Source organism: Labeo rohita, chromosome 9 (assembly GCF_022985175.1).
Source record: "Labeo rohita strain BAU-BD-2019 chromosome 9, IGBB_LRoh.1.0, whole genome shotgun sequence".
In the NCBI taxonomy this organism is placed as follows: Eukaryota; Metazoa; Chordata; class Actinopteri; order Cypriniformes; family Cyprinidae; genus Labeo; species Labeo rohita.
This window is the reverse complement of record NC_066877.1, coordinates 16,047,206-16,072,566: the sequence shown is the minus strand read 5'-3', so window position 1 is coordinate 16,072,566 and position 25,361 is coordinate 16,047,206. Positions and strand designations below refer to the sequence as shown.

Here is a 25,361-nt window from a genome sequence, read left to right as displayed (position 1 = left end):
TGTTTTTTGTAATCTGTCTCTAAATGTTTGTATCTCAGGGGATAAGTTGACTTTTTAGGGGCATAAATCAAGATATAAAAACATACATGTAGACTCTGTGATTTTGTGGCTTGTGTTTTAGAAAATGAAATCTTTTTGTAATCTTCAAGGTTACATATTTGGTAACTGTTTTGTAATGGAAGTGATATTGTGACCAAAAAATAAAAATAAATACTAATTTGTGACAAAAAAATGCATCAAAAAAATTCAACAGGGTTTGGGTGTCACCCAGTGGTTCTTTTTGGTATAGTGCCCAAACTAAATCTCACAGGAACCAAACATTTTTTATATCAACTTCAAATTTGGAACATAACTTGGTTAGACAGACTTTGACTTTATAGCAATTTTAGGGTGCAACATATTTTATAAAATATTTATTTTATATAAAATAAAAAAAAAAAGATAAAATATAAAAGATAAAATATACTATGTTATCTTTACTATAAATTTAAACTTCTATCATTTCTTTTATACTTTTTTTTTTTTAAGTGCTTTCACTTCAGCAATAATCTGCTATGTGTCTTCTTTAAAAAGAGACCAGTCTGTATTCCAAAACATTCAGGAATTACAACCATGTTGTAACAAGCATTGATAAACAAGTGTTCTGTTTTCAGTGAATTTATACCCCCAAAGGAGCGACGTATCCTGGAGGATACAATCATCAAAATCAAAAATAAGAGTGAAGTTTTGAAAAAAAAAAAAAAAAAATATATATATATATATATATATATATATATATATATGAAATTGTATAATTTAAATCCCAGTAAGACAGAAAATAGCAATAAATTAATCTGATGTCTCTTTACGGTTTTGCCCTTTTTAGGGTTAAGGTAAAAGTCATAGTTAATAGTGAGTTAATTATTATTAATAGTAATTAAAACCAAAAATATATAAATAAATAATATTATTATTACATGCTACATAGTATAATTAGTACTGTTCATCCTATTATAATAATAACTTCTACTATTAATGTGTATTAATATTTACAACAACGTGCATTTTATTAGTAGTTATTAGTATTAATAATCACTGCATATTAATAATAATCACTACTATTAATGTAATATAATAATTAAAATTCTTCTTGTTATTATTATTATTACCATAACCATTGTGACACTTATATATAACAATAATACAAACCCAGAATTGCTGAAATGTTGAGAGAATGTAATTCTGAACCTACAGTACAGGCACTTCCACTTAGAACTGTCAAACTGTAACTAAAGGGGACTAAAACATGTCTTTTCTTTTAAGTAATTTTGTAATATTTTAGTACATCAATATTTGACCCATTAAAAACCCTCTGTTTTCAAAGTATGTTTACGTATCAACTTTTAAATCTCGGGCCTCAAGATGAAAGAGGAGTTGTTTGCTTTGGCCGACATTCCTTTGGGTGCATTGTCCTTGCTCATGTGACCGTGTCTTTCCCATCATCATTTCCCATCTTAAAAATTCAAATGCCATGGATGGAACACTGGAATTAAAGAATCTGTCTTCTCCACTGACTGCTGCCAAGTTGGTTCTACTAATTAACATGCCTTTGAATGGGCACAGTCCAAATACCTGATGCTTACTGATCATTTCCCGCTTGCAGTTTACCATGGGAAAAATGTCTCTTCAATCTATTAGCGTCATTTATGGAAACTCCAATTACGGTGGAGATCAAACTTTGATGTTTCTTTCTTCATCAAAGAATCCTGAAAAAATCATGGTTTCCTCAAAAATATTAAGCAACGCATCCATCGACTGTGATTATAAAAAAAATTAAAAATCAGTGGAATCATTTCTGAAAGATCATGTGACACTGAAGACTGAAAATTTGCCTTTACAGGAATAAATTCTATTTTTAAATATGTTTAAAAAAGAAAACATTATTTTACATTTTTATAATATTTCACAATATTGCTGTTTTACCTTGTTTTGTTCAAATATTTGCAAGCTGGTGAGTAGGCTATAACATCTTTCAATCAATAGACTTTTGATTGGATTATGATTCGATTAGACACATGCTGATGTTAACACCTTGGCATTGATTATATGAGAACATTAAATGACATCTCTTGCAGAAATGCTGATGCAGCATGTTGCCCTGTGTTATAGCTAGGATGGCATTTGCTCACTCTATCAAAAGAACAAGCTGCTTGTGTAATGACTTCCTCTCTCTATTATGTGTGTGTGCGCGCGTTGCTGAACTTCTCGAGTGCGGATTTGCTGGTCGAGCGCATGCCTCCCTCTGCCTGGCTCCTTATAGTGCCGGGCGGGAGGCAGGAATTCTGACTGAGTGGTACGGACATCGCCGCCGGAGACCACAAACACGAAGCTCTCCCTTTAAACAAGGTCTCATGATCGACAAGTCTTTCAATCAGTTGTCCTGGCGTGGAGGATCAGGGCGAACGCACGTCCTCTAACACTTAAAGCAAAGTGACGGTGATAGTGGAGCACAACATCAGGAGCAGCTGACACTCACGGGAATCCAGAGGACGAGCAGGCAGGTAAGAAGTTCATTAATATTTTAATTCAGTTTATATATATATATATATATATATATATATAGATAGATAGATAGATAGATAGATAGATATATGATTTTTAATTATAATAATTAATTATACAGGCCGATATTTTTATTAGTATAAAAATATGTAAATGCAGTGAGGATTTTTGTTCAGAAGTTTAATTGCATCTCCTAATTGTGATTTAGGCTACACTGTGTAAATCACTGCAATATTTCATGTTGCATTAATATTGGATATATGGCGTAGTTCACCCTAAAAATTACAATTCTGTCATCACATGACATCAGATACACATAAAAGGACATATTTTGAGAAATGTTGTAGTGCTTTTTTTTAACGCTTACAATGGAAATCAATGGTCACCAAAATTATTTGGTTTCCAACAAGCTTCAAAATATCGTCTTTTGTGTTCCACAGAAGAAAGTCATACTAGTTTGGAATGACATGAGGGTGAGTAAATGATGACAGAATTTGTATTTTTTGGTAAGTTATACCTTTAATTTTTACATTCATTCAGAATTGAGCCACACATAAATACTATTAAAGAGATGGTTCACCCAAAAATGAAAATTCTGTCATTAGTTACTCACCCTCATGTCATTCTAAACCTGTAAGACCTTTGTTCATCTTCAGAATACAAATTAAGATATTTTTGATGAAATCTGAGAGCTTTCTGACCCTCTGTAGACAGCAAGGGTACTACCCCTGATAGGACGCATACATCACGGAGATGTCTATTTGACATCTCCATTTACATCTGCAATACATATTTTTTGCTCATCTGCAATACATCTATAGGATGTTACCTATCAGATGTATGTAAAACTGACATCTTACAGACGTCTGTCAGATGTTCGTACACAGCAGTTGTTTTCCAGATCAAGTGATCTTTTACAGGCATCTTGCAGACGTACGTGTGCTATCTTGTTAAAATAGCTCATGTGACATTAATGGTTCTTACTATGTTTTTGTGCCTTGACCGTGGTAGGACCCTTGCTGTCTATGGAGGGTCACGGATTTCATAAAAATATCTTAATTTGTGTTCCAAAGATGAACAAAGGGTGAGTAATTAATGACAAAATTTCATTTTTGGGTGAACTATCCCTTTAAGATGCTAATCTTAATTAGCTGCTAAATGAATAAAATCTGTTATAAAGATAAACCAACTTCAACCTTGCTTGCGAAAGTTGTACTGCTGAAAAGTGGGTGACAGTAGTATTATTTTGAACTGAATCAACACAGGGTTACACCAACAAAAAGAAATTTATTAGTATTAGATCAAGTGGAAATGACCCCTGACCTTTTCTTTAATAAAGTACATTAGAGAGAGAGAGAGAGATTTCAACTTTTTCTGGTGTAACTGAATGATTCATTTTTGAGCTGTTCTGGAAAACGCTTTCCCAATATTTTTGTGTTTGCAGATTTTGACCTGTTGATCATGCATCAGCTGTCTGTGACTTCCGTGTTCGTCTGTCTGTGGCTGCTGGAGAACTGCCATGGCAACCGTAGCTTGGGCAACAGCCTCAATGATCTACACACACAGTTTGGCGTCAGCCTCTACCAAACACTCACAGAGACAGAGAACAACTCCAACCTGATCGTGTCTCCAGCCAGCGTCTCGTTGTGTCTGGGTCTCCTGCAGTTCGGTGCCAGGGGAAACACTCTAGCACAGCTTGAGGGAACACTGGGATATGACGTGAATGGTAAAAGGAAACTAGCAACACACCTGTAATCTATGTTGTTGTCCTAAATAGTGTAAAATTTCAGTTGTCAGCTGTGTCTGACAACTTGCCTACCTGCTATTGTCCGGTGCTTGAAAAGTTAACACTATGATACAAATCATAATACAATGGTCTCCTCGCAGATGCTCGAGTGCAGGACATTCTGTCTCGGCCACAAGGAGACCTGGGTAATTCCAGTATAGGGGTGCGGCTTCAGCTTGCCAATGCTTTATTTGTCCAGAGTGGTGTGAAACTCCTGCCAGAATTTACCCAGCATGCCTTGGAATGGGGTAACAGTAGTCTACTGAGTGTAAACTTCAGTAATCCAAACCACACTCATAGTCAGCTACAGCACTGGGCTCGTTCCCAGAGTAAAGGTGAGCTTGTACTGACTAAAAGTAAATGTATTTTGCCTAAAACCAATAGATATTCATAATTCATATTTAGATTGTCTGCAGTGTCATTTTAAATGATGGATATGGCCTACAAAATTTGTACATAATATGCTTATATTAACATAAATATACATTTTTATCATTTTAATTATGTAAAAAGTAATTATGTAAATACTGTACAAATTGTGTAATGAAATACTGATTTGAATTTACATATGATTAAAAATCATAAAATATAATTTTATTAAAACATTGAAATATAATTATGAATTTAAAATGTAACTTTGTAAATATATATTATGTTAAAGTAAATATTAATTAGAATTTTTGAATTTAAATCTAATTATATAAATATATGACGTTTCTACACCAAATATTTTCCAGTGCATTTAAATAGTTTTATTTTGATGAGACACATGAAGTTATGTAGGATATATATGTTGCTTGGAAAAAAATTATCATATAAATTATTAAATGTACATGTTTTATTTCTAAAGCTGTTGACCATCTCCAGACAAGAGAGGAGCAACTTCAGTCCAGTGAGGGCCAGGAAGAGGCCTCGAGGCAAGACAGTTTACTGCACATGGCTCTTCTGAGCACAGTGGTGTTTCAAGGTGCCTGGCAGAAACAATTTCTCTTCACTGACACTCAAAACTTGCCCTTCAGCCTCTCAGACGGCAGCACAGTCAAAGTGCCAATGATGTACCAGTCAACCGAAGTCAATATTGGTAAGAAGAGGAACAAGACATTGTTCAAGAGCATAGTTGAGCTTAAAAAAAATCTGTATTTTTACCTGTCCACCTGTTTTAGGTCATTTCCGCCTGCCGTCAGAGCAGGAGTACACTGTGCTGGAACTTCCGTACCTGGATCGTTCACTCAGGCTACTGGTGGCCTTACCTAGTGACCGAAAAACCTCTCTGTCACAGCTGGAAAGGCAGCTCACGGCCCGTGCTGTGGGACTGTGGGATACTGGATTAAGACGCACTAAGATGGATATATTTCTGCCCAGGTAACAGCATGGACAAAAATACTTGTGAACAGAGCTGGGTAGATTACTTACAAATTGTAATCTGTTACTAATTCCAAATTACATGCCAAAAATTGTAGTCAGTAATGTAATCCAATACATTACACATTTTAGGTAATACAATCAGATTACTTTTTGATTACTTTATATTACTTATGACCTAACTCGTTTGTCATATTGATTTAAATAGGATAATCTTGTACCATAATGATGTAAAAATACAAAGAGTGAGACAATATATTCCTTTCACTGTAATTAACAACATGAAATGCTTTAAACATTATATTACATGAAGGTTTCCCAAACTGGGTTTGGTAAAAGAATTGCAGGGGGTTTGTGAGTTTATTGAAGAGCTAACAAGTAATTCATTCATACAAAAATGTAAAATTAAAATAAACCATTTTAAAATAACTACCAAAATAATTCACTTACCAAAAAAGAAGAAAAAAATTTAAGTTTACCTGCATGCCATATGACGATTAACCAATGTCAGAGAACCGTGAACATGCAATTATGAAACTTAATTATTAAAATATTTATTTTAAAATCTCAGGGGTACTTAAAGGAGAACTCCACTTCCAGAACAACAATTTACAAATAATTTACTCACCCCCTTGTCATCCAAGATGTTCATGTCTTTCTGTCTTCAGTCGTAAAGAAATTATGTTTTTTGAGGAAAGCATTTTGAGGAAATCAGAATTTTTCTCCATATAATGGACTTCATTGGTGCCCCGATTTTAAACTTCCAAAATGCAGCTTCAAAGGGCTCTAAACGATCCCAGCCAAGGATGAAGGTTCTTACCTAGCGAAACGATCTGTCATTTGTCATTTTTTTGTAAAATTACAATTTGTAAACTTGTGCAGCACAGGCTCTGGGATGCACGTCCACGATGCTACAAATTAGTGATGGGTCGTTCTTGAATGATTCGTTCATTTTGAACAAATCCTTAATGTGACTTGGGAAGAACGAGTCATCTCGGGGAGTGATTCATTCAGTCGCACATGCGCAACATCCTATCAGGTTCTGTACTCGAATTAGTTCACCCGTTTCGAGTCTTCGGGTTTTTCGAGTCGTTTGTTCATCTTATGGGGCTGTCACGTGATGAACGAACGACTTGAACCTGAAAACTTGTCAGATAAGAGGTGAGGTGAGCTAATCATAGACTAAAGACCCAGGTAAACAATTAATTATTCTTTTCTGTTTCTTATAACATTATAGTTTTGTCTTGTTTGTAGCGTGATCAGCGTTTGTGTAAGCAGTAGATGTGTTAGGGAAGTAACACTTTAATATATTTTGCTAAAATGAATGAAATGACTGAATGAAAAAAAGATTCGTTCATTTTGCTGAACGAGACTCAAAGGTCCGAGTCGGTAAAATGAGCCGAACTTCCCATCACTACTACAAATCACGTGTAAGTTCATCGTCTGTGTACTCCGGCTCAAAAAGGTAGAATATGGCGAAAAACTCCATCTTATTTTCTCCCACAACTTCAGAATCGTCCAACATTGTTGTACCCTTTTGTTTGTAAACAGCATTTGACTGACTTGCACTTTCTTAGTGTTTGTGCGTTTACTTTGTAAACACTGGGTCTGTGGTTCCGCCCGAGTTCCACATGACCTTTCACCATGATTCAGTAATACGTAGCATCGTGAACGTGCATCTCAGAGATAGTGCTACACAAGCTTTTGTGCTTAAAAAGTATTTTTTTTTAAATAGTTACTGATCGTTTCACTAGATGAGACCATTCTTCCTCGGCTGGGATCGTTTAGAGCACTTTGAAGCCACATTTAAACTGCATTTTGGAAGTTCAAAATCAGGGCACCAGTGAAGTCCATTATATGGAGAAAAATCCTGAAATGTTTTCCTCAAAAACCATAATTTCTTCACGACTGAAGACAGAAAGACACGAACATCTTGGATGACAAGGGGGTGAGTAAATTATTTGTGAATTGTTGTTCTGGAAGTGAACTTCTCCTTTAAAGGCGTCATTGATTATAATTTCACTTTTTTAACTTTAGTTAGTGTGTAATGTTTGAGCATAGCATTTGCAAAGTTACGATGCTCAAAGGTTACTGCAAAGGGAGATATTGTCTTTTACAGAATTGTTGATTGATCACCCCTTTAAAGTAAATATATTAGCTGAAAGAGGTTCAGATGACAGAAGGTTTGAGAATGTCTGCAAATAGGAAATAACAAAAATTTGTGTATTTTTAATGAATTCAAATAAAAATGAATGTGTTCATCAGTAGTACATGCAATGTTGAAACACTTCCTAAACCTAAAATGATTTTTGTATATCCATTGATTAAATGCTGTGTCGCCACCTGACTAAAGACTAGTCTATGTGTGAATGTCCACAAAACTCTTGAGTATACACTTTCTGAGTATAAGCGGTAGACTATTTTAGAAAGGAAAATTTAAAAGATAAAAAATAAATTAGAAAGAATCAATAAATGATGAATAATTGATTGCAATTTATCTGCCTGTGAAATATTGTTTTTATATAAATGAGATTTAAAATGAATAGTATTTATAGCCTTGTATTGTGTGCTTTTTAGGTTCAAAATGCAGAGCAGGTTCAACCTGAAGCCTGTTTTACAGTCTCTCGGTATCTCTGATGTGTTCAGTCCCTCAGCTGCTGATTTTAGAGGCATCTCAGGTAGGAAAGTTAAACTGAAAACAGTTTACACCAATCATAGATGCTGAGAAAAAATCACAAAAACCGTCAGTCTAAATCAGTGATTCAGTCTGTGAAGATTAAGCCTTCTGTTTGATATGATATCTACAGATGGGGAAGGGCTTTTTGTATCGGAGGCTTTCCATGAAGCAAGAATAGAAGTGACAGAGGAAGGGACAAAAGCAGCTTCAGCTACAGGTATGTGCCTTTTTGCTTGCTGAAAAAGATTAGTGAGTAAATTGAAAATAACAGAAATGTTTAGAAACACCTATGACACCTATGAATATCAAATACTGTCTGTAAATACTGTCTGACATACCAACATCATAATATAGATGGTGAATATATTGCAGCCTCTATATCAGACTTCATGTTACTCCTGAAAAAACTTTTATTTTCAGAATGTGAACTTTAAAGGTGACATCGGATGCCCATTTTCCACAAGTTCATATAATTCATGACTTCATAAAATGTCTGCAAAATAATTTGGTTAAAATCCCTCAACGGTCGTGTAAAACAACACCCTTTTTACCTTGTCAAAAACAGTTCTCTTCACAGTAACCTGTTTTAGTGCATGTCTCTTTAAATGACAATGAGTTACTGCTCACCCCGCCCCCCTCTTCCGTTTTTTTTTCTCTCTTATGTTCACCTTTACATCCATCTACAAAACACCTGCATTGCTCGAGATACATTTTTGTTGATACATCTGCTTGAATGATGGACAACGTACAACTGGCTGAGGGCAGAAATATGCTAATACGAGACAGTCAGTCAGCAGATGTGGGTGGAGCTTGAGCAGTATGACAGAAAATCAAAACTGCTCAGAAAATCAAAACGGCTTGATAATTGAGACTGTTCAGGTTTTTTGGGGATTAAAAAATTAATAAAAGGATTTTTATTATTGTAGGATGGTTGTGTCCACACAATGCTAAGACACATTTATTTTGCATCTGATGTCCACTTTAAAGGGCTGTTCACATCAAAAACGATAACTACAAATAATGGTCATATATGTATATGTATAATATTGACGATACAGATGTTTTACAAATTGTTCTAAATGTATAAGAACAAGAGAACCTACACCACAATTATAACGATAACGACACGGAGTTACAATATTGAATCCATCCAGCTGTAAAGAGCTTGAGCATTTAAAGCAGCAGATGGCAAAATTGCAGCACATGCTTATAATAATCATTATTGTCTGTTAGTGTAAACACTAATATACAGTAGTCAACATTTGAAGTGGATCAAAACCAGTACAGTTCTTGTCTTAGGACAATTTTGATTAACTTTTTTGATCCACTTCAAATGTTGACTACTGTAGTTACCATTATAGTTCTCATTCTTGGTTTGAGAAGGCCTCAAGTCCTTATTAATCTTTCACAAATTAAATAAAGAAATATTATTTAGGGGTCTTATGTTGTAAAGAGGACAAAAGCACATCTGAATATGAACAAATTTTAGTTCTGAATTTGTTTTATGTCAAGATGTAAAGGTGAATGTGTACCTGTTTGAGAATCAGTTGAAGTCAACAGATAGTTGAACAGTCTGTTCAAGCTATGAATCGGCTGGGAAATAATGACTGAGCTTTCTTCCTCTGTCTTTCTTTTAGCAATGGTGCTATTAAAAAGATCCCGTTCAGCGGTTTTCAAAGCAGATCGACCGTTTCTCTTTATCTTACGGCAGATCAGTACAGGTAAATACTACAAACTATAATTAGCACTGATAGCATGCATTCTTGAAATTACTCTGCCCTGACACATTAAATTGTACATATACTGTCCAAATATTTAAGATCAATATTTTTTTTTTTGTTTTTGACAGTCTCTTAGGCCCACTAGGCCTAAAGTTATTTGATCAGAAATAGTTTAATAATTTTATATTTTTGGCAAAGCTGAATTTTCAGCAGCCATTACTCCAGCCTTAAGTGTAACAATCCTTCAGAAATTATTCTGATATGCTGATTTGTTGCTCAAGACGCACTGGTGAAAACAGTTGCGCTGTTCAGTATTTCTGTGGGAATATTTTGTAACATAAATGCCATTAGAAAGGTCTAATTTAAAGAATAAAAGTATTCATTTATCTCTCTCCAAAAAAAAAAAAAAAAAAAAAAAACTGACGCCAAATGTTTTTATTGTACCTAATGGAGAGCGGTCGGTTACTTTTACCTGCATGCAAACATTGTTATTAATCTACATGAACCCACACTGATCTGCATGACATCTGTTTTGTGACATCAGAGAGTGGTTTTAATTTGTAGTATTTTATTCCACAGGTTCATTGCTGTTTATAGGTCGAGTTATGAATCCAGCCGAGATGTCTTGAGATGATACATGTCATCACAACTGCTTCAAATGATAGACACACACAGGGGACTTGTGTCAATATACATTTGTATGGTTTTGCCCACTCAACACAACCCTCCTCCCTTGCGGGTGGGAGGTCAGAGGGATATCTAAGGACCGTTAGGAGGGTCCACTGACACTTCAGGAAGAGGGACAAGACTTTTGTACATATCTGTAAATAAAATTTTATTACATCAGGGTTTTTGCACTTCAAAGAGTCTGTTGTCATTTTTTCCTCATCTGTTCTCGATAAATTTCCTCAATCCTAATGGAATGTTTGGTTAACATCAGTTACGAATTTCATGATGGCCCTGTTTACTTTTCGTTTTAAAACAGCGTTTCAGAAACGATCGCTGTCTACACTGCACAACTGAAAACGCATGTCACATGACTATTGATGCAGGTACAACAATAGATATGTATATGTGGATGCTCTATAATTTAGATGGCGGACGCGTCTCGCATCTACGTGCTTGGAGTGGTTGAATGGGGCATCTACCTATACATATCTATGGGTACAACAATGATCATGATGTTATTATTTACACGGTCATCAAGGACACGCAAAGCAAATGTGGACAGCCACGCCATCGTTTTCAAAAGCCTCCATTTTAGTCCGTTTACACTGAAACGCTACCCCGGAGTTTTCAAATTAAAACCGGGTCTGCAGTATTTTAAAAATCTCCGTTTTCGAGGGTCGAACGACAGTAGGAGAAAAAGGGGCGCGATCGTAAGGTCCTTGACCGGGGAATCGAACTCGGGACACGGCGCTATATGTCAATAAGATTTCTCCAAGTATTGTGCCATACGTTGACTGCTCAAATAACTTATGAAATTAGTGAAATCTAGAAACGAAACTCACCATGTAGCACACATCAGAAACAGTTAAGGTCTATGGCTATCAATAAAAGAAAAAAAATAAAATAAAATTATGGTAAGCTGCTTGAATCTTTATCCCTGCAAAATGATGGGTTTCAGTGTATGAAAAGAACACAATGAACATTGTAAGATTTGCAATCTGTTTAATGACATTGTGCCACTGAGAAATTAATGACAGAAAAATGTCATTTATTTACATGACTATACAGAGTGTAAAATAGACTTTATTCAAATACATACAAAAAAAGGCTTTCCACCAAAACATTCTCTTAAATAATATTTTAAATGTCACCATGTACATATATACAGCATAATAAAAATACTTTTTCAAGAAGCCTTTCGTCTTTATCGTTAACATGTATGGCAAAGATTTGGTCCCTACATTAGGGTGCAGGGTTAAGAGGATGGGATGCACAAAGACAGACCCAAAAAAAAAAAAAAAGAAAAAAAGAAAAGCTAAGGGATACTGATTATTTGGCAGTAATGTAGGAATACATTAGCAGCAACTTCCCATGTCAAAGAATAAGTGGCTCTTAACTCCATCCTGGATGATTAAATGTCAACTTAACATCGTTTTGGTGTTTCATTAATATCTATTCAGCTGTTGCGTCAGTAAATCCAATTTAAAATTGTCATTTTTAGTCAAGAGGTCGAGAAAAGTTCAGAGAAGCGATTCAGTCCTTACGTTTTCAGAGAAGTTCGTCATGGTTATGTGGTCTGTAACCACATGACATGGTATAGAATGTCTTTTGCTAAGTGCAAAACAGTTGCTTGAAGCCATGGTTGATGGGTGCTTTAAAAAAAGTCTAAGTGGCAAATCTGTTTTATAGATTATTTAAAAAAAAAAAAAAAAAAAAAAAAAAAAAAAAAAAAAAAAAACTTGAATATTGGGAAAACAAAAGTTCCTCTGCTGCCAAATGCTCAACCTTCTGCAAAAACATTCCTGAGATGAGTTATTTTACAAACAAATGATTTTTGGAGTGTGCAAGTCTACATTTAATTATAAAACCTTAAAGTCATTCAAACCTCCAACATTAAAGAATTGCTTTGTAACTTGCCTTTTTATTGGTGTACAATATTGCTGATTTGGTTGCTTTATTAGAGATCCAACCTAACAAGAGATTTTTAGTAAACTGTCTTGTCTGAGACTGAACGCAGCAGTGAGTTCGCAGAGGTACAATTCCCGACTGAAATGAAAGGAAAACATGTTTATATTAGTGATCAATGCCACGTGTCAAAACGTCACAGGGGCCCGAGGGGAATACAAAAACGCAAATAAGTGAGGAGGAAGCCAATGCCATTTAACCAGTTCTCTTTGGCACAATCAGATGGGGAAAAATGCCTTAAATGAAAAGAAAAAGAGTGCATGCTTATGACCATTTGTTATAGAAAGAGCAACTTTTCCCATTTCCCCCAGTCCTGAGGTTTAGCGACAACCCATCAAGTCCTCACTGATAAAACCAGCTTCAATACTGATAGAATGAAGACACACAAGTCCCAATTAACATTACATAAATAGTGCAGATATGTGCGCAAGTCCTTCAAAACAGGACAGATGGAGTGCTCAGAAACCATCCAGATGATTCATGCTGTTGGCTCTTAAGTGAATCTCCTCTAAGAAGTTCTCCAGCTGCTCAATCAAGACCCTCTTCTTAAACCTGCACACACACACCAAGTAATTTAATTAGCAATTAGAAAGCTTTGCCCATGAAAACAACATGGGGTTACTTATATTAATAAAAGAAGTGTAATTTTAGATTTGCACATTAAGCAAATGTGAAATTCAGGTTTGAGGAAAACGTTCCAGGATTTTTCTCCATATAGTGGTCTTTAATGGTGGCCAACAGGTTGAAGGTGCCAGTTACAGTTTCAATGCAGCTTCAAAGGGCTCTACACAATCCCTGCTGAGGAATAAGGGTCTTATCTAGCAAAACGATTGGTCTTTTTATTTTTTTTTTTTAATTTTTAATTTATATACTCCAACCACAAATTCTCATCTTGCACTAGCTCGACTTCCCACATTATGTAATTACGCACGTGTGACGTAGGCGGTAGCTCCGACCCAATGTTTAAAAAGTGAACGAGTGCAAAGAAAGTCATACGATTTACGTACACAAATAAAAGCAAATAGTTTACAGTTTCGGTTATCTGTAGGAAGAGTCGTTTCCACTGTTAGAAGGGGGGGGGGGGCTAAAAAAAAACAAATATAAATATATAAATATATATATATATATATATATATCTCTCAACAAGTGATTGTGCCAGCATCGCACGCGCACACAGTTAAGCACTGCTAACTTGACAATGTAGCCTTTCCATTATCATAATTAAATGCAGTCAGCCAAACGTATGGGGAAAAATAATATTAATATTAATATTAATATTAATAATAATAATAATAATAATAATAATAATAATAATAATAATAATAATAATGCCAAACAATTTGTTTTATGTTGATACTGGAATCAACATAATGAGAGAAGTACAAAACCAGGCTTGCATAATAAATGATATTTTGGCATTCAAATACGGAAACATTTGGATTTGTGCTGTATTAGAGACCCAACGTTAGTTTCAAAATACTTTGTCGGTTACTGGTTAAAATGAGCATCCCGATGCGTAAAGACGCACATGCATATCACAGAGCTAGTGCAAGATGAGCATTTGTGGGCAAATATTTAAATTTTTTTTTAGAAAATGACCAGTTAGTTCATTAGATAAGACACTTATTCCATGGCTGGGACCATGTAGGGCCCTTTGAAGCAGCACTGAAATTGCAATTTGGACCTTTAAGCCACTAGCCACAATTGAAGTCTAGTATATGAAGAAAAATCTTGGAACGTTTTCCTCAAAAACCTTAATTTCTTTTTGACTGAAGAAAGACATGAACATCTTGGATGACATCAGCGTGAGTACATTTTTAGGAAATTTTATTCTGGAGGTCAGCTAATCATTTAGCTTTCATATAAATAGCAATACATAGACATCCTTATTTAAAAAAAAAAAAAAAAAAAAAAAAAAAAAAAAAAAAAAAAAAATTCATTTGAATCTGGAGTTTACCTGGCAGCCTCTTTGATTATGCTCTGCAGAAAGATTAGACGCGTTTCCAAACTGCCCTGGATTTGCTTGAGGAGGTAGAAGATTTTCTCATAACCTGCATTAAGACAAAAGAAAAAAGGACTTTGGGGGAATGAACAATGACGACTGTAAAACCACAGGAACAAATGAGTTTTCTAAAGCCTGTAATATTCATTACAACGTAAAAACAAAAAAGACAAATGGAAACCAGCTGTAACAATGTTACAGATTTGCAAATGTAGCAAAAAAAGCAAACATGGCCAGTTTTTTCTCAAGGCCCAATACAAAGCATTTGTGGGAGGTCACCCCTCCTTTGCCTGTTGGACACCATCCAAGAAAGAGCATCAGGAGAGGAAATGAGAGTCAAGTAGCAGACATCTGCACATCTACGCGTGTGCAGTTACTCACGTCTGCCAGGTTTCCTGATCTCCTTGGTGATGAGCACTCGGAGCTCAGAGTTCAGTTCCTGGCTCTCTTGGTTTCTGATCTTCTTCAGCTGGCAGGGGGAAGGATAGCGGCGTGGGGTCTCCTCTTCACCCTCGCTGCCCAGAGACAACTCACTATCGCTGGACTGGCCGTTCTCCTGCACTCTGTCCTGCTGATTCTCGACCTCATCCGGCTGAAGGTGGTTCCTCTGCTGGATCGGTTCAGACTCGGGCGCAGGACTCGACTCCTTGTCAGAGTCTGACTCAAGATGGTTGATGTGATTGCCCAATTCTGTGTAATCGTTATCTGGAGCTGTGTTGAATCAGACATGAAACATGTATAGAACTGGACCTTCATAGTTTTGGTTACAACAAATAGGACAGAATAAGGGTGAGTAAGGGATTTTAATTTCACAAATATAATTGACATTGGAGTTGATAAACCAAACTTAAAGGATCACTCCAGTTCACTCCAGAATTAATTTCTGGATAATTTACTCAGACCTGTCATTCAAGATGTTTGTCTTTCTTCAGTCGAAATTGAGGTTTTTAAAGAAAACAATGCAGCTTCAGAGGACTGTATACGATCCCGGCTGAGAAACAAGGGTCTTATTTAGCTAAACAATCGGTCATTTTCTAAATAAAAATACATATACTTTAACCAATGACTGATCTTCTCGCTAGATAAGACCCTTATTCCTCAGCTGGGATTGTGTAGAGCCCTTTAAAGCTGCACTGAAACGGCAATTTGGACCTTCAACCCATTGATCCCCATTGAAGTCCATTATATGGAGAGAGAGAAAAAAAAAAAAAAAAAAACCTTGAATGTTTTCCTCAAAAACCTTAATTTTTTTCAAATAAGAAAAAGAAAGACATCTTGGACAACATGAGGGTGAGCAAATTATCAGGAAATTTTAATTCAGGAGTTAACCGATCCTTCAAGCGGACAGATTCCCAAACCGGCTACTAAAGGGGTTTTCTGCCCGTGTATGTTGGTTACTTACTTCTAGGTGGTGTTTTGGGAGGTGTATATGCCCGTCCCAGCCGAAGCAGCGGAGACATACAGCGCCTGCGTTTGGGGGCACCTCCTCCAACAGGACTGCTGGATTCTCCAGGACGTTTGCCTTTGCCTTGAGTGCCAGTAACAAATTCATCTGCCTCATCTACCATCATTGCCTGACACAGAGAGAAGAGGAAAACATTTAATTCCCTGAAAGTCAAATCTTTATAGCGTTTCTTTTTGAAAGCCAGAGATTTAAAGGTACCTTCTTGTCCAATTTGAAGGGGTTACCAAAAGTATGCAAACGTTTCGGCTGATCAGGGTCTGCTTCTCTCAGAGGGGACGGACAATGCTTCAGGTAGTCCTGATAGTTGCCCATCTGAGCTATAGGAACACTGTGCAGCTGATCTAGAAACATATTGATTACAATACATATAATGACAACGTTTACAATGTACCATATGAAACCTGAAGCTAAATCTGATTAAACTAATCACCCAGATATTCAGGAAACTGCTTTAAGAAAATCAATAACCACTCATGGCCGTCAGTGTTACCTTGATCTTGTCCTTTCAGAATGCAGATGCTGGCGTGCAGAAGGTTCCGCCTCATGCGGCTCAACTGGTCTAGGAGATGAGATCTTGGGATATCATAGGGGTTCCGCAATCCTTGTGGTTTTAATGCCTATGCGAAAAGGGAATGACAAAGATAAGTGACCTGATTTGATGAGAACTGACCATGGATCATTAGCTCAGCTGTGGCCTATAGGAAAAGTTGGTGAAGCACAAAACATGATTCCAAAATGCAAATGTGCCATATGTAAAACACTTGCAGTCAATTCCAGACCTCAAAATGAAAAAAAAAAAAAAAAAAAAAAAAAAAAAAAAAACACATTACATATTAAAGGGATAGTTTACACAAAAATGAAAATTCTGTCATTAGTTACTTACCCTCATGCCGTTCCAAACTCGTAAGATCTTCATTCATCTTCGGAGCACAAATTAAGATTTTTTTTATGAACTCGAGAGCTTAGACAACAACGCAACTGTCACATTCAAGGCCCAGAAAGGTAAGGACATCGCTAAAATAGACCACTGATGTTACATTGTTCAACCTTAATTTAAAGGCCGACGATTAAGCTTTTAGTGCACAACAAAAACAATCTCATAGCTTCATAACATTAAGGTTGAACCACTGATGTTACATGGACTATTTTAACAATGTCATCACTACCTTTCTGCGCCTTGAATGTGGTAGTCACGTTGCCATCTATGCAAGGTCAGAAAGCTCTCAGATTTCATCAAAAATATCTTAATTTGTGTTCTAAAGATGAACGAAGGTCATATGGGTCTGGAACGACATGTAGGTGAAAAATTAACGCCAGAATTTTCATTTTTGGGTGAGCTATCCCTTTAATCTCACTCTGACTTGATTCAAATTGAGCGATGTCATGTACATGTGTATTTCTTGTGGATCTCCTGATTTTGAGCACATGAAAACAATCAAAACATCCACAAGGTTTACTGTATTTACAGTTGTGTATATACACGTACTTTATTCAAAGCAGCTAGCTGAAAACCAGCAAACTCCTTGGTGTTTGCCTCCACTGGCAGAGCTGGACCATCTCCCATGATACTGTGCAGTAGCTGTGTGAAATCTTTCCTGTGTGCCAGAGAGAGGGCGGCGCTTCTGCAGCGAAGTTTAATCCCGCCTTCTAGTGCCGCTTTTTTTCCTACTGACGCACAAACTCTATCTGCCTCAATCTTTGCCTGCAAAATACACAATGTAACTTCATGAAGCACTTTTAAGAATAAAGACTATAAAAACAAGCTATGTTAGAACATACCTGCTGACTGAGCTTTTTAAGATAAGACACAACAGTATAGCTTAGACCGTACTCCATGTTGTCAGCCAACAAGTTTGGTGCTCCCATCATTCTTAGTGCTTTCCGCAGGGCCTGGGTGAATCAGGACGAAGAAAAACAAAATAACCTGAACACATTCCAAAGGACATAACACTATTTTAAGGTTAAAATACGTTAGTGATTCTATTACTTACAGTGATATAGTAGGGCGGGACTGTTTTAAGATAGTTCTCAAAAGATTGTCGCCACTTCGCTGGAGGCTTGAACTTATGCACAGTAATCAAGTCATCTGTAAATGATGAACAGACATATAAGACACTGTTATATCTACTCACATTCAAAGAAATATTAGAGAAATGGACCAATTCTTTATACGAGTTATTCTTTTCATGCCTCCATTTGATAAATTAGATGTTACTAATGAAGCTTACCAAGCAAAGGCAGGACCACAGGGTAGTTATATGGCATAACAAACAGGTTGACACAGTTAAGAGCTGTGCTGGCCTTCAGATAACCAAATGGCTGCCCGAGTTCTCCATACTTAGCACTGTTACACACAAAAACCTGAAAGAGGATAAATTTAACATTAAATTTTTTTTAATTAACATTCAGCTATAGCGAGAGTGCAAGTTAGTGCAGTCTGAGAGAACATACAGTCTATATGTAGCCTGACTAGCGTGTACAACTGTGCTTAAAGATTACCTGCCAGCAGGTGTGCGGTGATTTTCTCTCCAGTATGTACTGAGTGAGCGGAGACGGCTCTAGCTCGTATTTGTCGAAGGGCACTTTATCCACCACCATGGGCTCTGAATCAACACATGAAAACTTCACCTGCGGATGAGCTGCACGTGGAGGCTGCAGAGGGACAGTCAAGTAAGCAGACAGTACACTTACAAGGCCTACAAGGTTTTATTACACGAGAAAAACCAACAGAGCATATACGCATTACATCACATACAAAACAGACTGAACAGATGGTACAGCATACTGAAACAAGTTTTCATACCAAAGTAGGAGAGTTCTGGTCAGGCCAAAAGGACTCCGGGATAGGCCAATGACCAACAGGAACACCAGTTTTAGGGTTAGGTCTGACATAGATCATCTTATGACAGCTGTGCCATGATTGAGGTCCATACTTCATTTCTGTTGGGCCATCTGGGTGAAACAAAAAAGTAGTGGCATTAATAATGGACTGGATTTTTTTGTCTGAAATTAATAATCGTACTGATTAAGAACTTATTAAATTGGTCAAACATGATAAAGACTTCGAAATCATTACAAAAAGTTGAAAGTTCAGCTTTGACATCACAAATAAGTTACATTTTAAAATATACACTACCAGTCAAGTTTTTAATGTTTTCTAAAGAATTCTCTTCTGCTCACCAAGCCTGCATTTATTTGATCCAAAACACAGAAAAAGCAGTAATATTGTGAAATATGTTTACTATTTAAAAGCAACTGCTTTCTATTTGAATATATTTTTAGCATCATTACTCTAGTCTTCAGTGTCACATTCCTTCAGAAATCATTGTAATATTATTAATTAATAAATCACTATTATCATCATCATCATCACCATCACCACCACCATCAATATTTAAAACAGTTGATTATTAATTAATAAATCACTATTATCATCATCATCATCACCACCACCATCAATATTTAAAACAGTTCAGTACATTTTTTCAAGGACTCTCTGATGAATAGAAAGATCCAAAGATCAGCATTTATCTAAAATAAAAGGTTTTGTAACATTATACACTATGCCATTTAAAAGCTTGTCAGTGTAATTATACGTTTTGAAATTATAGAAATTAATACTTTTATTTAGCAAGGATGCTTTAAATTCATCAAAAGTGATGATAAAGACATTTATAATGTTACAAAAGATTTCTATTTCAGATAAATGCTTTTCTTCTGAACTTTCTATTCATCAAAGAAACCTGACAAAAATTCTACTCGGCTGTATTCAACATAAATGTTTTTTGAGCAGCAAATCAAAATATTAGAATGATTTCTAAAGGATCAAGTTTCTTCACATTTACTCAAGGCTAAAAATTCAGCTTTGAACCCATAGACTGTAAAAAAATATGGACGTAGTGTCCGTGACGTCACCCGCAGGTTTCTGAAGAGCATTTCTGAAGCTCTTAGTGGGCGGGAGTCGGCTGTAGCCATCTTGGAATCGTGTTACTGCACGTCACTCCCGGATAATCGAAAATGGGCAAAGAGGCGGGATGTGGGTGGAGCTGGTTGCTGAAACCACACCCACCTAGCACGACAGTGGTGACAGCAGCGGCAATCCACCGGTCACTCAAGTGGCCACGCCCTAAATTATGCAGAACTTTAAGGCTTAATATAATTTAAACAGACGAGTTATAAAAAAAAAAAAAAAAATTCACCCCCCTCACAGTTGACATGAAGGGCAAAATTAGCTATATAGACCGGGAGAGGTTGCCGCTTGTTTGAACCACGGGAATAAATGACATTTTAAAATATATTCAAATAGAAAACCGTTATTTTAAATAGTACAATTTTCAAAATTGTACTGTTTTTGCTGTACTTTGAATCAAATAAAGGCAGGCTTGTTGAACAGAAGAGACTTTCTCAATATTAATATTTTACCATATTTTTCCTATGTCAATTACATATTGTCTAGTATTCATGTGTGAATGCTAAAACAGCAATTTTCCCCAGTGGATTCATTAATGACGTATCCATCTATCCACCCACCTATATCGGTCACAGCCAAAATTGATAAATAGCTGCTTTATTATTAATAGACACTTTAAGGAAACACTACTGAAAAAATAACCATAAAAACCTAAAGTTCTTTTACCTTCAGTGGGTGGAGGATCAGGTCCTGTCTTCTCAAAATTAATGACCACACCACTCTGAATTTTCTGGACCAGAGACTCCAGGCACTGGTTCAGCATTCTCTGGGAAAATACGCTGTATGAGCGGCCTAAACACAAAGCAGGAATAAAAACACAGTTAAAAGCATTTGCATTTTAAGTTTTAACCTAAGAGACAACTATTCATATTCAGAGTAACTTTATACTGTCTGGTTTAAGATAAAACCATTTACTGTGGCCTTTTTCCTTGTCAGTTCATTGCCAGGCCACAGCTATTCACATATGAGTGCACACACACTACACAGTAGCTGCTCCATTGTGTTTAGTATTTTATCAGCATGAGAGGACAGACGTTGTTCTTCTCTCTATAGTGAAGTTCAGTTCGTCTCTATTACACAGCTGTATTAGTCAGCAGACTCCAGCAGAATCTGCCCTTAACCACAATTCAGCAATTCTCTTCAATTCACAATTCAAACACCATTTCACAGCACTTAAACACCACCCGACAGGTACGACCTGACATTTACTCAGCAGGGCATGTAGAGCTTTTTAAAGGGTGGCCTAAATTAACTCTGTAACCTCAAACCTATAAATAGCCAATTTAAAATGTTTAAAAAGAGAAAGAGAAAAAATAAATCTTGTGATCATAAACATGCTTGCTCATTAACAATTCTCTCTTAACACACATAACCAAATCCCTCTTTAGAATGAGTGGGCCGAAAATGGCATTATAAGATCAATCACCCAAACTTTGGCTAATTTCAAGTCAAAGTAACTGTCAGACTTGTCTGGAAGCGAGTTCAGACTGAGTAACTTGTAGATTTGTGCTGACTCACACTGTGAACACTTTCAGTTGGTTAAGCTCAATTACTGGTTTACCCAGTTCATAAAAAAAAAAAAAAAAAAAAAAAAAAAGTTCAAAAGATCCAGACTTCACTACTATGCAGCATCTAGCACCAGAACCACTAAATACATTGCCAATTTTCTATTCCACACATTTGTCTTTTAGCAATAAAATTTTCACTTATAAATAGACAAAATGCATACACACCTCCAGTGACCTCACACATGGGTGTAATAGGGGAGGGGTCAAGTGGAACTCCACCCATTGGTTCAGGGTCAGGAGAGGCATGGCCTGGAATGCGGAGCACTAAAGAGAAAAGTCGCTGGTCCCATCGGAAGGGCTCTTTGGTCAGCTCACTGCCGGGCAATGGTGTTGTCAGGGGCAAATGTAACTGGAGCAGAGAGAAAGAATGAATTCATTCACATGTGAGCACATAAATGGAAAAATCCCTGGGGGAAAAAAAAAAAAAAAAAAAAAATTCTGTAGGAGACACTGGCAACTGCTTATTTTATCAGCTATAGACAGCTACTTTTGCAGATCTGCAAGTCACACTGTCCAAGGAAGTAAGATATGGAAAGGAAGGAGTGAACTATATCAAAAGGAACAAGCAGGAAATAGCAAGTATGAAAACAAAATAGGAAACCCATAACTAGACAGGATGGCCACTGAAGAGGAAATCCTAAAAGTCCAGCCCATACTGACACATGACCCACCTCGTCTTGTACACCAGAACTGCTGGTCAGCTTGCTACCATCAGTTATGGCCACAATGATAGCAGGCTCCAAAAAAAATGGGTTTCTACCCTGCAAAATAGAAGACAATATAATCATTATACAACAATGACCATAAAAACAGAGCACCGGCAGTGAAGCTCATTAGACAAAGGCATAGCCTGCAATACACCCACTGATTTTGATGTTAACAATACGGTAGTTACACTACTTTTATTACACAAACTGAAAATATGGCACATATGCACTGATAAAATAATGTATGATCAATCATTTAAACGGTCTGCTCTTTCAACAATTACACTTAATTATATCTTCAGCACAGTGCAGTTTTATGGATGAGTCATTTCTGAAACAAATACGTGAACTAGAAACCAAGAGAGGTCCATTACTAAGTACTCACAATAATGTAAAGAGAGAGTTTGTGTCTAAATTTACCACAGGCAGACAGAGAAAAGATTTAAATGACCCCGTTTTTCCTTGTATCATGTCACTACACGCAGCTCTATTACATGCCAATAATAAACTCAGGAACAGCATAATCAAAATCATAACCATGGCATTAACCTGAAATTCTCCTTTTCTGTCCAAAGAGAAAAAGAAAACAAGCAGCCAGTTTAGTTAATGAAGAACCAAGTCAGAGCAGGGCAAAATAACAGATGACAAGAAAAAAAGGCTAGAGAGACTAGATTGTTTGAGAAAATCCAAAAAAAAAAAAAAAAAAAAAAAAAAAAAAAAAATTCCTGAGCAAGTGGATTCCTATTGCAATGACTGGATTTCACCTACAAATCTGCCAACTAGCAGTAAAAGTAAATGGTAAAGGAACTAGGGCTGTAAAAAAAAAAAAAATTAATTACATGTCAGGTGATAATTAAATTTAGTTAATTGGCATATCAATATCTCCTGCCATTTGAAGAGATTTTGATTATAGCATAGACTTGTACTAATAAAGAACAAAAACACTAAAGCAACACCCTTACAGCCAGACAGTAATGTGCTTTAAACTAATCAGAACATTTAGTATCTGCATGACAACACTCTGGAAACCACCCTGAACACCCTAGAATCATGTGTGAACAGACCCCTCTTTTTTTCCCCCCAACAACACCACAATCCTCTTAAACTAATACTGATGAATAACCTACCACGAGTGATCATTGTCACAAACAGTTTCCGCAGGTTACCATTATCTTCACATCTATGTGAGGCGATACTTCATCTGTTGTAGTTTCACAGCTCAACATTTACAAAACTCGTGATAATACAACCAAAGAACTAGAAGAATTTTCAACTAAAGCACGCATACAAAGCATAACCAATGTGCTATTACAAGACCTGCTTCTTCAGTTAGTCATTACCTTTATTTGCATCCAAGATGCAGTTTACTTGTTACTACTGTGTGTCACCAGGGGCTCTTGGGATTGTGTTGGCACAGTGTGAGCCTATTGGGTGCTTATTTAACTGTGAGATGTTGGGGATGGGCTCATGGGGCTAGGCCACAGACTTTATACCAGTCCCTGGTTTATAACGTACCTGTCCATAGTTGTCTATCCCCGAAACTAATCTATTGAGATTGAGCAAATCAAAAGCGGTCCGTAAAGACTGGCCGATCGATGTCAATCCAGCTGCTTGCAGGTTCCTCAGCTCGGTCATAAAAGTGGCATGACTGTCCTTCCACCCAGCCTAAAATATCAAGACAGAGAAAATAATTAGTTAGGCCTTTCAAAAGATCCTCACATTAAAATTCTTTAGACAGACACAGTGGTCTGAAAATTGCTTTGGGGTATTAATGTAAAGGGCAGTGAAGAACCCTCACTCACTCTCTCTCTCTGGGTGGGAAAACTAAGTTAGGTTAGCCCCCCCAATCTCTCTATCCTCAAACACACACATACACACACACATAGAGCTCTCTACTGCCACACTGAACAAAATGTCGGCCATGTTTAAACACACAAATTCATGCTGGACAGAATGTTTTCACACTACAAATTTAGCCGTTGTGTTTTGAAACGCAAACAGACGAAGCGAGCGCTGAAAGTGTCTGGAGTGAAATAAATCAGGTTTGGAAAGAAATAAAACAGTTTGTACCTTAATTCCAGCCGGTGCTTCCTCGAAACTCACTAACATGTATCTGTCTCCCCTGCTGGCCGGATCTCTGCTCCTCAGCTGTGGAGAAAAGCGAACGGAAAGGCATTTTTTGTAAGTTTTCAGTAAAGTGAGAGTGTGGAGCAGAGGTGTGTTTTCATTTACCTTCAGGAAAGTCTCAACTGCGCCCTTCGCTATGTCCAGATAGCTAGTGCCCAGATGGGAGCGCTGGTTCATGGAGGCGGACGTGTCTATCAGGAAAAGTAAGACGGGCATTGTGTTGATAATCGCCCCTTCTACATGGACCGAATGTCAGTGCAAGCGGACAAATGCAGAGCAATCTTTTGTTCGCCTCCTGTCGCTGCTGTCAGCACGCTGCTAGCCGGCTAATGCTAACTGACTCGCGCATTCTTTCTGTCAGAGTGTAACTGTAGTTAGTGTTGAAAGAGCGATGCCTTGTAAACTTAAGCAAACCTCAGACCCTGGGGGGGAAAGGTTGTTGATTTACAAGGGAAACGGGTGTTGTTGCTGTAATTTGAAAGAAATGCCTAACTTTTATCATGGTAACTTTCTGTTTAGTTTACGTCCATGATTCTCCTCACACTGAGGTCTGCTCGCGGGCTGCAGTGGTTTTATTCTGCGTTCAGCGCTTGGCTCCGCCCCCCAAGCGCTGCCGAGTACTATGCGTCAAAACGCCTCAACTGATTGGCACCTGAAAATGACTGATTAGCATATTCTCAAAAAAAAAAAAAAAGCTCATCGCGAGCATGCGCATTTGTAGACATATTGGCTTTCTTTTCATTGAATAAACATTAACATTATACATGTACTTTCATTCTAATCTATATAGAATATTATATA

General features: G+C 36.8%; 2 protein-coding genes across 4 annotated transcripts; one reads left to right on the top strand and one right to left on the bottom strand.

Annotated features, from left to right (window-relative positions):
• Positions 1 to 2,261: 2,261 nt before the first annotated feature.
• serpine3 (serpin peptidase inhibitor, clade E (nexin, plasminogen activator inhibitor type 1), member 3) lies at positions 2,262 to 10,944 on the top strand. Of its 3 annotated transcripts, none has more exons than XM_051118509.1 (10): positions 2,262 to 2,540; positions 2,982 to 3,014; positions 3,986 to 4,267; positions 4,429 to 4,662; positions 5,178 to 5,408; positions 5,491 to 5,689; positions 8,267 to 8,367; positions 8,497 to 8,583; positions 10,004 to 10,087; positions 10,667 to 10,944. In XM_051118509.1, the coding sequence occupies exons 3-10, from the start codon at positions 4,003 to 4,005 to the stop codon at positions 10,714 to 10,716; spliced, it is 1,251 nt and encodes a 416-aa protein (XP_050974466.1). In that variant the 5' UTR covers positions 2,262 to 2,540; positions 2,982 to 3,014; positions 3,986 to 4,002; the 3' UTR covers positions 10,717 to 10,944. The 3 variants fall into 3 exon arrangements, with proteins under 3 accessions (XP_050974466.1, XP_050974464.1, XP_050974465.1); XM_051118507.1 differs by having other exon boundaries at positions 2,982 to 3,047; XM_051118508.1 differs by lacking the exon at positions 2,982 to 3,014 and having other exon boundaries at positions 2,263 to 2,540.
• A 1,519-nt stretch (positions 10,945 to 12,463) lies between these two features.
• Positions 12,464 to 24,805, bottom strand: ints6 (integrator complex subunit 6). The gene is made up of 18 exons (XM_051119774.1): positions 24,666 to 24,805; positions 24,504 to 24,581; positions 23,949 to 24,098; positions 22,398 to 22,487; positions 21,892 to 22,075; positions 20,825 to 20,950; positions 18,992 to 19,140; positions 18,688 to 18,840; positions 18,417 to 18,549; positions 18,180 to 18,274; positions 17,968 to 18,078; positions 17,675 to 17,890; positions 16,679 to 16,805; positions 16,387 to 16,529; positions 16,126 to 16,297; positions 15,105 to 15,434; positions 14,679 to 14,772; positions 12,464 to 13,273 (listed from the first exon to the last, which is right to left on the bottom strand). Exons 1-18 carry the CDS (start codon positions 24,774 to 24,776, stop codon positions 13,180 to 13,182), a joined length of 2,556 nt encoding a protein of 851 aa, XP_050975731.1. The 5' UTR covers positions 24,777 to 24,805; the 3' UTR covers positions 12,464 to 13,179.
• Between the last annotated feature and the right edge of the window lie 556 nt (positions 24,806 to 25,361).